The sequence below is a fragment of the Doryrhamphus excisus genome, chromosome 1, assembly GCF_030265055.1.
Source record: "Doryrhamphus excisus isolate RoL2022-K1 chromosome 1, RoL_Dexc_1.0, whole genome shotgun sequence".
In the NCBI taxonomy this organism is placed as follows: domain Eukaryota; kingdom Metazoa; phylum Chordata; class Actinopteri; order Syngnathiformes; family Syngnathidae; genus Doryrhamphus; species Doryrhamphus excisus.
The window spans coordinates 1,205,001-1,219,897 of NC_080466.1; the positions used below are offsets into that span (position 1 = coordinate 1,205,001).

The window sequence follows — 14,897 nt, forward strand, 5'->3', positions numbered from 1 at the left end:
GGTGTTTTTTCATGTCTAGAGTTCTCTAATAATGTTAAAAACTGTATTTGGAAGGTTGTCACTATGACAATATTTAATTTTTAAGTTAGGAATCCTACATGGCTGAAATGGGATCGCTCTTTGGATGTGTAATCACTTCTTAATGAATATTGTTGAAGAGTCACGCCCTGAGGAAAAGACCTCATCGTCATGTGATCTCCTGTGCTTGTCACTGCCACGTAAACGCAGGCTTTTGCTTGGTTTTGTGTAGCCTTCACACCTGAGCTGAAGATGATTCAAGTGTTCTTTATGTGCGTGTTTGGTGCTCACCAAGACGTGATCAGGATTAATGCATTCACACAAAACAAAGTGGAAAAGGGAGTTGGTGTGTTTATGAAAGCCGCATGTCAGGGAACAAAAGGAATGCTGATGAGAAGCAGATGTGGCGAGGGGAGGAGCAAAGGGACCGACCATGTGGGTACAAGAATGTTGACCGCTACATGACTTTTCGGAGACCGCATATTAGCGTTTCATTTTCGGATGCTAATAATGAAAGCATAACATCTATTTACATTCATATTTTTACTGGGAATAACCCGACTTTATATTATATAAGAAGTTTAAATGATGTAGCACAATGTGTCACTCCGCCTTTATCCTGTAACCAAACAATGCAAATAATGTACTTTTGTTTTTATTGTTTTTGTTTTTTTTATTGTTTTATTGTTCCGAAGTGGCTCAACACACCCAGGCTTCGTGCTTACTAAGCAGCTCAAGAAAACCTAGTGTCCCAGATCCCAGTCCCTAGTGGTCCCTGGCTTTGTGCTCAGTGCGCTTCCAAATAAAAGTGTGCGTTTGACGTCACATTATTTCTATTATACAGTAAACCTCGGATATATCGGATTCAATTGTTCCCACTGGTTTTGTCCGATATAAGCGAAATCCGTTATATGCGTATACCGGAAAATGTCCATTTTACGCATATATCGGATTTATATGCGGTATATGCGTAAATGGGATTTTATTCGTTATAAAAAGGCACTTCCTTGACTATGTTTCCAATGTACCTGGACGCGCAGGCAACGCTGCAAACGCTGCAAATGACGTCGTATAGCGGCCTGTCACGATTCGGCGAATCGGAGCGCCACGATGCGGCCATCCGATATATGCGAGGGAAATTTCATGGAAATGCATTGGAACGGGACTGGAGATTTTGTCCGAAATAGGCGAAATCCGTTATAAAAAATCCGATATATGCAATGAATTTTTATTGGAAATGCATTACAGAAAAATCGGTTCTTTTTTTATCTGTCCGTTGTGAGCGAATTTCCGATATATCCGAGTCCGATATATCCGAGGTTTACTGTGTGTTATTATATGCCTCCCTCTGCCGGACACAGGAAGCTGAATGAATCATTGCGTCACCTCTTGCAGACATGGCCGATGAGCTGCTTTGCTGAGAAGCAATGCATGATGGGAAGAAGTTACTGTATTGTATTGTACTTGCCTTGTATATTTCTGACCGACCTTGTGTTAAGTTGCTGTGTGATGATTTTAGCGTTCTTTCTAAGATGACACCGTGACTCAGATTGACCTCCTGAGTTGACAAGTGAATGTATTTGCTCGTATTTTAGCTAGCTAACAATAACGTTAAAATCAAGCACATAGCGTATAAAGATGTTTTTTAGTATGCGATGCAGCGTATAGCTTAAACACACACACACACAGGAAATAACTAGAGTGATGACCAAGGCAGGAGATATCTGCTATGTATGATATGGTTTGTTTACAGCACAAGAAATCGCAGAACGTTCCAGACGTACGAAAGAAAGGGTGCTTTTTTTGCAACTGCGCTGTACTAAGACCCTACTTCCTGTTGGCATACAGGGAATGCAACTAAGCCCGGTTGTCTGTATTACGTAGATATCGTTTTTATCAGGAATAAATACTCTGGTTTTCATATACTGGTTTAGTTATGTAGTCTGCCCATGTCCTCAATTGGACACCCGCAAGGAGATCGCCTGGAAGTAAGAGAGGTCGAGATTTCCTTCACAAGGTTTTTGAAAGAGCTAAACTAGTAGTAGCACTTTAGAAGTAAAGGAGATGTCACAAGGGTCCCACTTTACAATAAGGTACACAAAAATACAGTAGTTACTGAGTAGCTAATGAAGAACTAATGAGGAACTAATGACTGAGGCACATCCATTTAGAGTAGTTACTGAAGAACTAAAGTACACATTTAGAGTGGTTACTGAAGAAGAAATGAACAAGTCACGAGTAGAGGTTAGTGTTTGGTAGGTTTGTACTACTTATGAACTACTGTCATTTTGTGTACCTTATGATAAAGTGTCATCGTCACGAGATTAGAACATGGCCACAAATTAGCCGCGGTTCCAAGTTTAAGAAAAAAGTAGCGGCTTATACACCGGAAATTCCGGTAATTGGAATCATTTTGTGCTGCTCCACTTTGCTGTTGACAAACTTGAATTTGTATGCAAAAAGGCTAACAAAAGAGTTTTGATGTGTTTCTTTCAATGTAGAAAAAAAAGGCAATGGAAGGGGCGACATCAGCAAATGGCGCCAGATTGTTGCGTGTCGCTCGCTGGTTTGACGCAGAAGCAGCTGCCGTGAGTAAACGAAGATATTATCGCTTGTTTGCGGCATTTGATTAAGATTAAGCTTCCTTTCTTCTCTCTTCAGGTGGTGTCCATCCTTTTGGGAGTGTTCCAGGTGCTACTGTCGGTCCCACTCTCCATGAGTCACCAAAGTCTCCCAAAGTTATTCATACTCCCGCTTGTATCGGGAATTCTTGTGAGTATTATACTCAGATTGTCACTATTTCACCTGAGAGCACAGGATATTGCAGTATCCTTTATGAATAATTGGCCAGAAAAACACACGTCTGAGTTTGTAGTATCTGTGGAATACTGTCATTTAAGACCAAATATCATTAAAATAATAACAGCAGATACATAATTTGGCTGAAAAACTATGAAATTCATTGTTGTTGTTGTTCTTCTATAGATTGTGGCAGGTGGATCATTTGTCATGGCGAATGAGAGAAATCCTAGCAGACTATTGGTAAGCTAGAAAGAGTGTCAGATAACAAGCAATCCATCTCAAAAGTGGCAAAATAAAATAAATTAAAAATAAAAAAATAGAAATAAATAAATAAAATAATTAAAGAGAAGGTTGTTGATGATTTATTTTGTGTTTTAAACATAACGTGAATGACTGACGTTATCCTTTTTTACTTGAGTGGAATTAAAATTGGTAAATTGGTAATATAAATTGGTAGAGGTACCTAAGCTAATCATACATAAATATAGAGGTAATAATTACCATTATTATTCTTATTAATTATTATTTATGATTACTCTACAAAAAAATAGTAATAACGGACAGCAAGACATCATTGCTTCCAAAATTGAGTTTGCAACAATTGGTTGTTGATGATAAAACAAAAAAAGTGGTGATTTAAAATACTCATTTAAAAACATTATCTACATACAGTAAACCTCGGATATATCGGACTCGGATATATCGGAAATTCGCTCACAACGGACAGATAAAAAAGAACCAATTTTTCTGTAATGCATTTCCAATAAAAATTCATTGCATATATCGGATTTTTTATAACGGATTTCGCCTATTTCGGACAAAATCTCCAGTCCCGTTTCAATGCATTTCCATTAAATTTCCCTGGCATATATCGGATGGCCGCATCGTGGCGCTCCGATTCGCCGAATCGTGACAGGCCGCTATACGACGTCATTTCCAGCGTTTGCAGCGTTGCCTGCGCGTCCAGGTACATTGGAAACATAGTCAAGGAAGTGCCTTTTTATAACGGATAAAATCCCATTTACGCATATACCGGATATAAATCCGATATATGCGTAAAACGGACATTTTCCGGTATACGCATATAACGGATTTCGCTTATATCGGACAAAACCAGTGGGAACAATTGAATCCGATATATCCGATGTTTACTGTACATCAAAATACAACAACCATTACAATACAATACAATAAAATACAATGCAAACAAACAAGCCAGATTATGCACAGGAAGTGAAGACCGGGGCTGGAGCTGGTCATCGGTTTGAGCACAGACCTAAAACCTTGCTTTTTAATGCACAAGACTAGACACACACAAACTAAAAAAAAAAACACGTCTAAAAACCTCAGGTAGGGCTTAACAAGAAGAAAGTGATGTTTGGGTTGGTCACCTGTCCAGACACGGTCTCAAGTTCTTGTTTTTTTTAACGCACAAGATTAGACACATGCAATCCAGAAAATGATGAAATGAAAATGTGGGCTAATAAATTGACAATAAAAGCACAAATACTGCAGATTTCAGAAAACAACAGATGGAATGATACAGCACTCTACAAGAAGCAATGAAGTCTGGAAAATTAAATAATAAAAAAAAAAATCCAAAAATTGTTAACTATAATGATGAAAATTGTAATATTAATGATGATTATAATGATGGTAATAATGATAAAGATTATAACAATAATGATAATAACAATAATAATATTACAATGATAATAATAACAGGGGAAAACAAGACAGTGGTATGAACATGATTATATCTTGCAAAAAGGGGTAGGCATTTATAAGCTTTTGCTTCTGCCTACTCCTTTTGGACTTGTGATCAGATAGCTGAATACAAATGTAAATAATGGAAAGTTATATTTTGATTAATGTAAGAAATGCACTGTAACGTTTCATATATTTGCCCAAATTAAAAAAAAAAAGTAATCTGAGTCTTTCCCTGACTGCAGCTTGGAGGTTCCGCCTGCAGTAATGTAGTCGGCTTGCTGAGTGCGCTGCTTGCCTTCGGCCTCTACTGCTTCAGCCTCAGCACCCAAGTCAACAACGAACCCTGTGTGATATCATCCATGGATTCATATTGGCCCAGAATCTGCCCTGCAGAAATCCTACTTGTAAGTCTCTTGCAATCAGGCTTTTCTTTCATTTTAGATCTCACTCTAGTTTTCAGGGTAATGCAGACAACAGTAAACGATGAGCGTGTCAATCACAGGGCACATATAGACAAACAACCATTCACACTCACATTCATACCTATGGACAATTTGGAGTGGCTAATTAACCTAGCATGTTTTTGGAATGTGGGAGGAAACCGGAGTACCCGGAGAAAACCCACGCATGCACGGGGAGAACATGCAAACTCCACACATTGGTGGGCCTGCGCGCTAACCACTCGACCGCCGTGCAGCCCTCCCAAAGTGATTAATCAGGATAATATATTTGAATCGAGGGGCGGCACGGCGGTCTGGTGGTTAGTGCGCAGACCTCACAGCTAGGAGACCAGGGTTCAATTCCCACCCTCGGCCATCTCTGTGTGGAGTTTGCATGTTCTCCCCGTGCATGCGTGGGTTTTCTCCGGGTACTCCGGTTTCCTCCCACATTCCAAAAACATGCTAGGTTAATTGGCCACTCCAAATTGTCCATAGGTATGAATGCGAGTGTGAATGGTTGTTTGTCTATATGTGCCCTGTGATTGGCTGGCGACCAGTCCAGGGTGTACCCCGCCTCTCGCCCGAAGACAGCTGGGATAGGCTCCAGCACCCCCCGCGACCCTCGTGAGGAAAAGCGGTAGAAAATGAATGAATGAATGAATATTTGAATCGAATGACTATTAATAACATCATGTAGGAAGCCATGTTTTGCAGACACTACTCCAAATGTATTTGCGTCATGTGTGAAATTGTGTCTATTTCAGGCATATTGCTGGAGTCTGACACTGATGCTGCTGCTGTATGATTGTGCTGCCATGGTCCTACACGGCGTCTTCTCAGTCTATTCCCTCAAAGCCCTCAAAAGTGACTGATACAGGATGTGGATACTCGGCGATAACCACTTCCACACTGCTTGCAAAAGATGGACTTTTGTCACTTTTGTTTTCTGACGCTCGCAAAGCCAAAGGCTGCGCTGCGTTTGTGTACCGAGTAGATATGTGGCGCAATGAACACTTTATGTCGTGTGGGAAATGTGAAATGTGTACTCCTCTGTGTCATACTGAATGTTGCATAGTGAGAAATCTGATTATGAATACATGTATCGTGCTTTGGCTTATCTCTTACTTTTGCAGCATGTATTCAGATTTCTGTGCTTTGTTTCTTTGTTTTTGTTTGCGCCATATCCCTCACAAGATGAAGAAAGTATATACTATATATGTATCTGTAATATGTTATATTAAGCTTGTTGTTCTATTACTTCAGAAGTAGTGCTTAAGGTTTTGAAGCTAGCCTCCCTTCACTGACTTTCTATTGGATTGGGGTCTGGACACTGACTAAGACACTGTTAGATCTTAATGGGAGTACAATGCTGCTCTTTGTTGTATGTTTTGGGTCATTGTCATGCTCAAAGACACACCCACGGACCATCTCCAAAGCAGAGTGTTTTCAACCAAAAAAATGAAGGACTATTAGTTTCTTTGTAAGAGAGTGACATTACAAAATCAACAGGGGATTAAATAATTTCCAGACTATAGCTAGGGATGCAGGAACAGACTTGACTGGGTTCTCAAAATATTTCTATTAAAAATAATTTAATTCTGTTTTCATCATTTTAACACATATCATTCAGAGATACTATAATATTCAAATTATTATGTATTATTAACATGAATGAAAGCAGCAAGGCCATTTTAACAAAGGATTTTTAATAATTTCTTCACAATTTCCTGTGAGGTATTCCTGTAAATCATTTATATAGTTTCATAAATAAAGCTTTTAACTTAGTTTTTAAATGCATCGAAATATTACTCATGACTTCCATCATTTCTGCAATGCCATTTAATGTAAATTTCACATGTACCGCTCCAAAATGGCGCAGTAAGTGACGCGTGACGTTTACGTACACGTATGTGACGTCTTTACTTACGGAACATGCACCGGACCGTACCATTATCCTTTAGATAAATTAATTACAAGAAAGGTACGCAAACCTGAACAGTAACCCTACCTCAGTATGTAGAGACAAAAATGACGAAAAATGTGTTATTATGACGTGTTGGTCGTCGTTACTTCCTACTTGTATTCGAAGCAGTTTTCGAATATACCCTATCTCCAGGGAACATAGATTAATCTTAATATGGCGGCGGTGGGGAGTCAAACTTTCCTTTCTGATCAAATGGCACTTGACTTAATCTTTCGACTTAAGACACCTGTTAGTTAAATCAGCAGTATCCGAACACTCTGAGGTTTACTTTGGTCGTCGAGATTTGGTCAAACTGTTATTCTGGGTTGCGTTTTGATGACCAAACCCGGAGCTTCCCTCGAAGTTGATGGTCGCTGACATTGCTGTTATTCCAACCGCTGGTGTCATTTTATTGGCATAACCGACAGGGAAGCCGTCGCTTTAGTCGGGTTAGAAAATCGTAGATTTTTCCACTGTGGACGTTTCTTTTAGCTTTGCTAAGATCGCAGATTGTTCCACTGGACGTTATCGTTACCTTTCCTGCCAGGACAATTACAAAGGTGGTGTTGGATGTCACTCTCGGCTAATATAAGGCTGAATTTGGTTTGCTAGCACTGTGTAAGTACCAACTTATTCTACATATAACTGAATTTCATGACGACTAACAAGCTCCTGATTAATTGTGTGTATTTAAAGCATTTTCTATTGGATTTTGACGGCTCTAAGCAGCCGTTTCTATACATTGTTTGTGAATCACACTTCCTGGTTCCTATATGATTGACAGTGATCCTGGCAAATCAAATGGAGAAGCTTCCAGACTTGAGCAAATCAGAGCTTCAGGAACTTCTGGATAACCCGGAAAGGGTGGAATCTATGGCTCAGGAGTCTGACGAGGTGACAGATGCTTTATTAAGCAGTCTAATCACACATATGTCAAGTATTGTGTTTTAATTGCGCATGGTAACATTAATTTTATTTGAACACAAAAACAATAGCAGTAAAGTTGTTGTATATATTTGAACAAGATTGTTCTTGTCTGGTGGAAGATTATTGTGCTTATAAAGTATTATTATTACAGTATTGTTTTGGGTCATTCAGGGTGTCTTGGTATTCACAACCAATTTCTAAGGAAGTTGCAAGTTTGTCAAATGCTGGTCTGCATCAGAAAATGTTATTTTCTGCCGTCCCTCTTCACATCACGCATCGTTCTACTCATAGTTTCTCAAAATGTATTAATTCATAAATCATCGTTGCATCCTGGTAGAGTATGTCTTGTTAGTTTTTTATGCATTTTAAGCAAATTTATTTGCCTTTAATGTATTAAATTAAAATACATGTTATGTTTCTGCTCCAGTTTTTCAGAAGCTCAGTTTGCAAGGACAAAACCTTATGTATGTGATAGGCCAAAAAATTATGTAATCTTGTCATCTTCAAACAAAGTTCATTCTGTCATCAAAGTGGCCCGATGTTAAAATGACTTTCAGAGGAATGACGTCTTTCTTGTCAAATGATCGACGCAAACCATAACATTGAAAACGCCTTCTACAGCTTTCACTGCAAATGCAGTTCAAATTCTTTGTTGTAATATTCCATCCCAAAGATCCAAAACATCCAGCTGGAGAGAGAGATGGCCTTGGCGTCCAATCGCAGCCTTGCTGAGCAAAACCTGGACATGAAGCCGTGCTTGGAGGCTCAAAGACAGGTTCTAGTCGAGAGATACACGCAGCTGGAGGCCATCAGAGAACGCTACAGGGAGCACACCTCCATAAGAGGTAAGCAGGAGTAAAAGATAACGTGATGGGGAGACGTACCACTGACTCGTGCAGTTGTGTGATCTTGACAAGTTTGCATTGTCACCAAGTATCGTATGGTTAATCAGCATGGCTGTTAACATAACCAATTTCATTATTGTTGTACATTTTCAAAATACCCATTGATTTTTAATTTGGGCAAACAACACTACTTTGTATTTTATCCAAATTTATGATGGAAACATAAACACGTATACATTTCGAAAGTGTTCCTTATTTCTTGTTTTTTTCTATTTCAGATGGCATGGTTGGTAAGGTGTCCCCAGAAGCCCTGTTCTCCAGCCTACAGACAGAGGGCAGCAAAGCAGAATCGGAATCCGAGGTCAGTGTTAAAACTATTCCAAATTGTTCAGAACAGTCCTCATTAGTATATCAGCGTTTCCTTGCATCTTAAACACCAGTTTTAGCTTTTCACTCTAGTGCTTCCAAATTAAAGTTTCCAAATTTTCACAATTAAAAATGACATTCCCATTTCTGAATGACCAAAGATAAAAAAGAACGTTTTTGGCGCTTGAAACTTTCTTTGCCTCCATTTTGGATTCCTGAGGTGAGAAACATGATTGACTTCAAGAAATAAGATATGCCTTTATTCGTCCCTGAGTGGGGAAATTTGTATAAATATAAATAACTCATGCAAAACACAAATGTGGTGTCTGTATTGATCTGGCTGCTACATTGTGTCTTTGGGAACAGTCAGGTCTTCGTTGAAGGTAAAGGTCACCTTAAATGTTCATGTATCCCTTTCATTTGTCATTTCTATGCATGTAAAACTATAGAAACGTGTTTTGTGGTCACATTTGTGAGATGGCTGACGTAGCTGACCATTTTGGTAGCAAGCTAAGGACTAACAAGACCTTTTTTATAAATAAAAAAATGTTAAGAACACAGTTGGACTCAGGAATTAATACGCATCTGGTGCTCGGTGTTAGGTCTAGCTGTAGTTTGTTGAATCTCTGGTATTGATCAAGCCTGGTATCGCTGTGCTGTGTGCAGGTTTTAGCCGATGCATTCCTGGAGGGCTCGCTGCCGTTGGACTCGTTCCTCGACCGGTTCCTTGTTCTACGTTGCTTAGCGCACAAAAGACGAGTGCGGATAGAGAAGTTTCAGGAGATCTTGCGACAGAAAAGAGAGGGTAATCCCGCAGTTATGACACCATCAACAGGTACCAGCCAACCTGTCAATCAGTGGAACCAACAGACCCCAACAACAACAAACCAGCAGCAGGCAAACTCCAAATGCCAGGCCTCCAACTACCGTAATATCTCCCAGCCCGTTCCTTCATCTGGAGGTGGCTCATGTGGTCTCCCCTATAATCAATATCCTGTTTCTCCTTCCAACGCTCCCCCACCAGTGGCGCTAGTGGCAGCGGGCTCTGACCCCGTCGTTGCCCCATCACAGGTCCCTTCATATCCAGGCTCTGGGGCGCATTTCTCCCCAGCAGGGTGCTACACTGGCCCCGGGTCGGCATTCAAACCTCTGCCTTCGGTCCACTGCCCTTACCCAACCCAGTCCTCTTTCCCCGTCCCAAACCCAGGCTCAGCTTTTGGCCAATATGCACCGAACCAGAGCAATACAGCACTATACCCAGCCTCATACAACTATGGTGGTTACAGCTATCCATCCAATTCGCAATCACCCACTGGGAGTCCCATTTACAGACCAGGATATGGAGTGACACAGCCATATTCTTGAAAACATAAGTACCTACTTTTTAAAAAGCTTTCTGAATTCTTAATTTCACATACTTTACTTCTTCCCCGTCCTACCAAACTTCCTTCTCCTCGTCTTTCTGTCAAATCACAGTTTTCCCTCTTCCTCTCCTCTGATTTTTAGAGTCTATGCTATTCTGTATTTAAACATTTTTATGTTCATTTTCCTCCCCTTCTTGCACTCTTGAAGTATCTGTATGTGTGATATTACTGATATTCCGGAAAAGTGCTTTACAAAACACTACGGTACATCTTTGTCCAGATATTATTAAAATTCACTGAAGGTGAGGATGTCAGCTTATCTTATCACCATGTGCAAGATTTCAAGTCATCTGATGCATTCCCAGTCGTACCTGTGAGTCAAATTCTACACGTTTCTTTTTTTTCAAGGAGTAAAACTGATAAAGCACCACCATTTCTTTATTCTCAAAGAACGTGACCACAATAAATGTAATCTGGAAATTTGTAAACGGGCTTTCTTTTCAGCTGATGTTGGTTGTTGGGGCTCCTTAACTTAACATTTCTGTCTTTTCAAATGTTAAGTCTGATAATACACACATTGAACTACTCAATATGTTTAGGCTCATCTCAGGCAGCTTTATTTACCGTAAATTTCCGCTGTATAAGCTGCACCCACTAAATTTAGAGGCGAAAAGAGATTTGTACATATAGTATGTAAGCCGCACCATCTAACCAGTATTTTAAGAAGGTAGACAGGCCTGCAAGACGATCACAGATAAAGGTAAGGAGTTCTATTTTGATCTAATTGTGTTTACATATGTGAAGACTGACAACAAAAGCATCCTATTATGTGCAAATAGCAGAAGTACAATAAAAATGGCATATAATCTGTAATATGGTTAAGAATCCAACTAAAGTAGCAAACAATAGCAGCAAATGCAGTACAGTGTCTCATACGGAGCATATTTACATTGTGAAGTTAATCGTGATTATTGCTATTAAACATAGACAACGTTTTTGACTAAGCACATAATTTTTTTATAATTTTACTTTTTTTTCTTCGCAATTATATTAATAGATCACATTGATAATGAATTAGTTTTACTTTTATGATATGAAAATGAAACTTTTATACTTATACAGTACAAGAAAAGAACAATTTCCGTTTCCGGTTGGATGTGACGTCAGCTCGGTTGCGTGTAGAAATAATTGCATAACGTTCCCTTGCTAGTATTCCGTTGATGAGTTCGGTTTAATCGTGGACCAAGATGCCGTTTGTCGAATTAAACAGCAATTTACCAGCCAGCGCTCTCTCACAAGACTTTATCAGCAAATTTGCTTCTTTCACGGCCTCCGTTTTGGGGAAGACTGAAGATGTAAGTAAAGTTAGCTTACGTCTGGATGCCGATCCCTGGTTGCAGATGTTGAAGCGGGATATTCATTTACCTGCTAAAGCGACTCTTTTGTTAATTAAAATACATATATATTTATTAAGTTTTTTTTATTACACGCGAAAAAGTTCGCATGTCAGAATAAAGTAAATTTATTCATTACTTAATTCGTTTTTATGAGTAACTTCTATGGTGAAATGGAGAACTTGGCTCCGTAATTTAATTTCTAAAAAATGCTCGAGTGATTTTATAATTTTTTTGAAATTGTTAAATCTGCTTAATTCTATTTTTTTCAACATATAATGAATGATTTTAACATGACGAACACCGACAGTCACGTGTGCAACGTAGCTAACCGTATGGCAATCGATCATCCCAACTGTAACCTTTCACATCTTTCATAATAGTAAACAAAGGAATTTTTAAGTAATTCCTCTCTTTCCAGGGTCGGCACCAGCCCCCCTGCCCCCCCCCCCCCCCAAACTCTGACAGAACTCATTCGAGAGACACACCCCTCAACTGCTTCCATGCTAATGGTTGTCATAGGAAATATGAAACAACTGAATTTATGATACAATTGGATTATTATTATCTATATTTGGAGACTCAATTCATCATCCTTGAGGTGAAGGTCTTCGGCACTCCTGAAAACAAACACTTATGTTTATGCTTCACTTATCACTTCCTGTCCATCTTTACTATATCCATACTATATTAGGAAAGCAGGAAGTGAACAAATGTAACAGTTACTGATTGTAAAAGTATTTATTATGTCTTAAACGGCTATATCGTGTTATTATGTAGGGCTGTACGTGCGTGGGTTTTCTCCGGGTTCTCCGGTGTCCTCCCACATTCCAAAAACATGCTAGGTTAATTAGCCACTCCAAATTGTCCATAGGTATGAATGTGAGTGTGAATGGTTGTTTGTCTATATGTGCCCTGTGATTGGCTGGCCACCAGTCCAGGGTGTACCCTGCCTCTCGCCCCAAGACAGCTGGGATAGGCTCCAGCACCCCCGCGACCCTCGTGAGGATAAGCGGTAGAAAATGAATGTTATTATGTCTACTGTATTGAGTGTAAAGGTGACTATATGGGTGTTATTTCATATCTAGAGGACTCTTACTTCATGAAAATTCACATATCATGGTCATGTCTGGAACCAGTTACCGCTATGAATGAGGGATTACTGCACTGAAATAAGTTTGTGTACTTTTTTTGTACTTTTGCATACTAAACGACTACAAGTTTGTGTTTATAGTATTGCGTTATTGTCTCAAATGTAATTAATGGTTAATCAACGGGGCAGCATAGCTTAGGTGAGCCTGAAGGTTGCTGGTTTGACCCTCCTGTGATCCATGTCAAAGAGTACAAGGATGCAGAGGGCTCCAATGAGTAACTATACTTTATGTGTAATGGTGTAAAAGCATTATACAGTGTGTCCAAAAAGTACAAAGAAATGCTTCAAACGTCTTTTCTTCTGTTCCTGTTTCCATTATTTACTTAGCATACAAGGAAGTTGTTTGTTGTCGCTTATGAATTTAAAAGTTCGTGAAATTATATGCAAATGTGCAAAAATTATACCAGAACAAGTTAGTGCGTTAAAACAGAGAGCAGGAAGTGTAACAGGCTCTGCTGTCTGTGAACACAGAATCCAGGAAAACGCTAATAATGCACATTTTTGCTAGATTGTCACTCTTTGTATCATCTACCAATGCTCGTCCTGTAGAGAATGAACGTAATGGTGAATCCGGGGCTCCTGCTGATGGTAGCAGGCTCCTGCGCTCCCTGCGTGATGCTGTCGATCTCTGCTATGGGCGTGACCGACACCGCTGACAAGAATAAGGAGCACAGCGCCAAGATCTTTGACTTCCTGACGAGAGAGCTTTCTCTGACGGAGGACAGGTGAGCGTTCATTGGTTCACGCTGTGAGCACACAGACTGTTGCGAGACGGCTGCTGATAATGTGTCGTTGAGGGAGTGAACGCAGTTCACTATGTAACCTTTGAAACCAAGCAGATAGCACATGTGAGCTCTTTGAAAACAAGCCCAAAACAGGGAACTTGAGAATTTCCAAGCGACTTTTCATAACCCAAAGTCACTTATAATAAGCGGCTTCATTTATGCTGACAGATGTATTCATGATATTCATATATTTGTATCTTCTCACAAATTGGCCTCACCCTCCAAGAGCATCATAGTCATCATAAACATGTACAACAGAATAAGAAAATGTTTAAAATACTTTTTTTTCCCCAATATGGAGTGTATAGAGCTGCACAGTGGGCGAGTGGTTAGCACGCAGGCTTCACAGCTAGGAGACCTGAGTCCAATTCCACCCTGCACATCTCTGTGTGGAGTTTGCATGTTCTCCTCGTGCACACGTGGGTTTTCTCCGGGTACTCCGGTTTCCTCCCACATTCCAAAAACATGCTAGGTTAATTGGAGACTCCAAATTGTCCATAGGTATGAATGTGAGTGTGAATGGTTGTTTGTCTATATGTGCCCTGGGATTGGCTGGCGACCAAAATGCTCTTCCTTTTAGAATGTTTTAGTATAAGTTCATTCAGATAGATAGACTCCCTTTATTGTCATTGCACAAAAACACAGTAGTGAAATTGCCAACGAAATGTCGTTGCCTGGCTCCCATATAATAACAGACACAAAAGAAGATAAGTAATAATAATAATATTAATGTGGAGAATAAATTCAATTTCAAGTTTTGAAATTATTTATGATTTTGATGGTCTCGGAGGATGAATGATGTCACTCGTCAGATGTCATAAACAGAGTATGTATGTTCAATATTCACAGAAGTGATAAATACTTAATATTGTTGTTTTGTTCGACAGGATTGTTCTTCGGTTCCTCAGTTTGCAGCCTCACCAGGTTGGAAAGAACGGAACGGTCATGAGCTTCCTGTAAATAATTCCACCCTGTAAATAAGTGACATAAACACAATAAAGTCCAAAATTTAATTTAATGTTTCATTTATTACACTGACATGTGTGTACACAGTCACTAGTTTTTAAGTCTGTTTTTACTTATTCGCAGGTTATTTGTTTTACTTTTTGGGATGAAATGATGAGGAGAGA

At 39.5% G+C, this 14,897-nt stretch overlaps 3 protein-coding genes across 4 annotated transcripts in view; all 3 read left to right on the forward strand.

Annotated features, from left to right (window-relative positions):
- si:dkey-9i23.16 (uncharacterized protein LOC571915 homolog) overlaps window positions 1-6,763 on the forward strand; it is an 8,639-nt gene extending 1,876 nt beyond the window's left edge. The window contains exons 2-6 of the mRNA XM_058084609.1: window positions 2,520-2,606; window positions 2,680-2,790; window positions 3,004-3,060; window positions 4,773-4,934; window positions 5,735-6,763. Coding sequence (XP_057940592.1) covers window positions 2,532-2,606; window positions 2,680-2,790; window positions 3,004-3,060; window positions 4,773-4,934; window positions 5,735-5,842 — 513 coding nt within the window. The 5' untranslated portion in view covers window positions 2,520-2,531 and the 3' untranslated portion in view covers window positions 5,843-6,763. The remainder of the gene's footprint in view (window positions 1-2,519; window positions 2,607-2,679; window positions 2,791-3,003; window positions 3,061-4,772; window positions 4,935-5,734) is intronic.
- A 210-nt stretch (window positions 6,764-6,973) lies between these two features.
- Window positions 6,974-10,923, forward strand: vps37c (VPS37C subunit of ESCRT-I). 2 transcript variants are annotated; one of them, XM_058084110.1, is made up of 6 exons: window positions 6,974-7,551; window positions 7,718-7,827; window positions 8,534-8,705; window positions 8,984-9,066; window positions 9,738-9,999; window positions 10,096-10,923. In XM_058084110.1, exons 2-6 carry the CDS (start codon window positions 7,735-7,737, stop codon window positions 10,434-10,436), a joined length of 951 nt encoding a protein of 316 aa, XP_057940093.1. In that variant the 5' UTR covers window positions 6,974-7,551; window positions 7,718-7,734; the 3' UTR covers window positions 10,437-10,923. The 2 variants fall into 2 exon arrangements, with proteins under 2 accessions (XP_057940093.1, XP_057940011.1); XM_058084028.1 differs by having other exon boundaries at window positions 6,980-7,551; window positions 9,738-10,923.
- A 643-nt stretch (window positions 10,924-11,566) lies between these two features.
- Window positions 11,567-14,780, forward strand: ddt (D-dopachrome tautomerase). The gene is made up of 3 exons (XM_058084736.1): window positions 11,567-11,790; window positions 13,532-13,707; window positions 14,655-14,780. The coding sequence occupies exons 1-3, from the start codon at window positions 11,683-11,685 to the stop codon at window positions 14,725-14,727; spliced, it is 357 nt and encodes a 118-aa protein (XP_057940719.1). The 5' UTR covers window positions 11,567-11,682; the 3' UTR covers window positions 14,728-14,780.
- The last annotated feature ends 117 nt before the right edge of the window (window positions 14,781-14,897 follow it).

What these genes read in the sequence shown, in the direction of transcription:
- vps37c (XM_058084028.1), top strand. Translation starts at nt 7,735, where the DNA reads ATGGAGAAGCTTCCAGACTTGAGCAAATCAGAGCTTCAGGAACTTCTG. An exon ending in GGAGCACACCTCCATAAGAG is followed by an intron (nt 8,706 to 8,983) that starts GTAAGCAGGAGT and finishes TTTCTATTTCAG; the next exon opens with ATGGCATGGTTGGTAAGGTG. An exon ending in AAGCAGAATCGGAATCCGAG is followed by an intron (nt 9,067 to 9,737) that starts GTCAGTGTTAAA and finishes TGCTGTGTGCAG; the next exon opens with GTTTTAGCCGATGCATTCCT.
- ddt (XM_058084736.1), top strand. Translation starts at nt 11,683, where the DNA reads ATGCCGTTTGTCGAATTAAACAGCAATTTACCAGCCAGCGCTCTCTCA. An exon ending in TTTTGGGGAAGACTGAAGAT is followed by an intron (nt 11,791 to 13,531) that starts GTAAGTAAAGTT and finishes CTCGTCCTGTAG; the next exon opens with AGAATGAACGTAATGGTGAA. An exon ending in CTTTCTCTGACGGAGGACAG is followed by an intron (nt 13,708 to 14,654) that starts GTGAGCGTTCAT and finishes TTTGTTCGACAG; the next exon opens with GATTGTTCTTCGGTTCCTCA.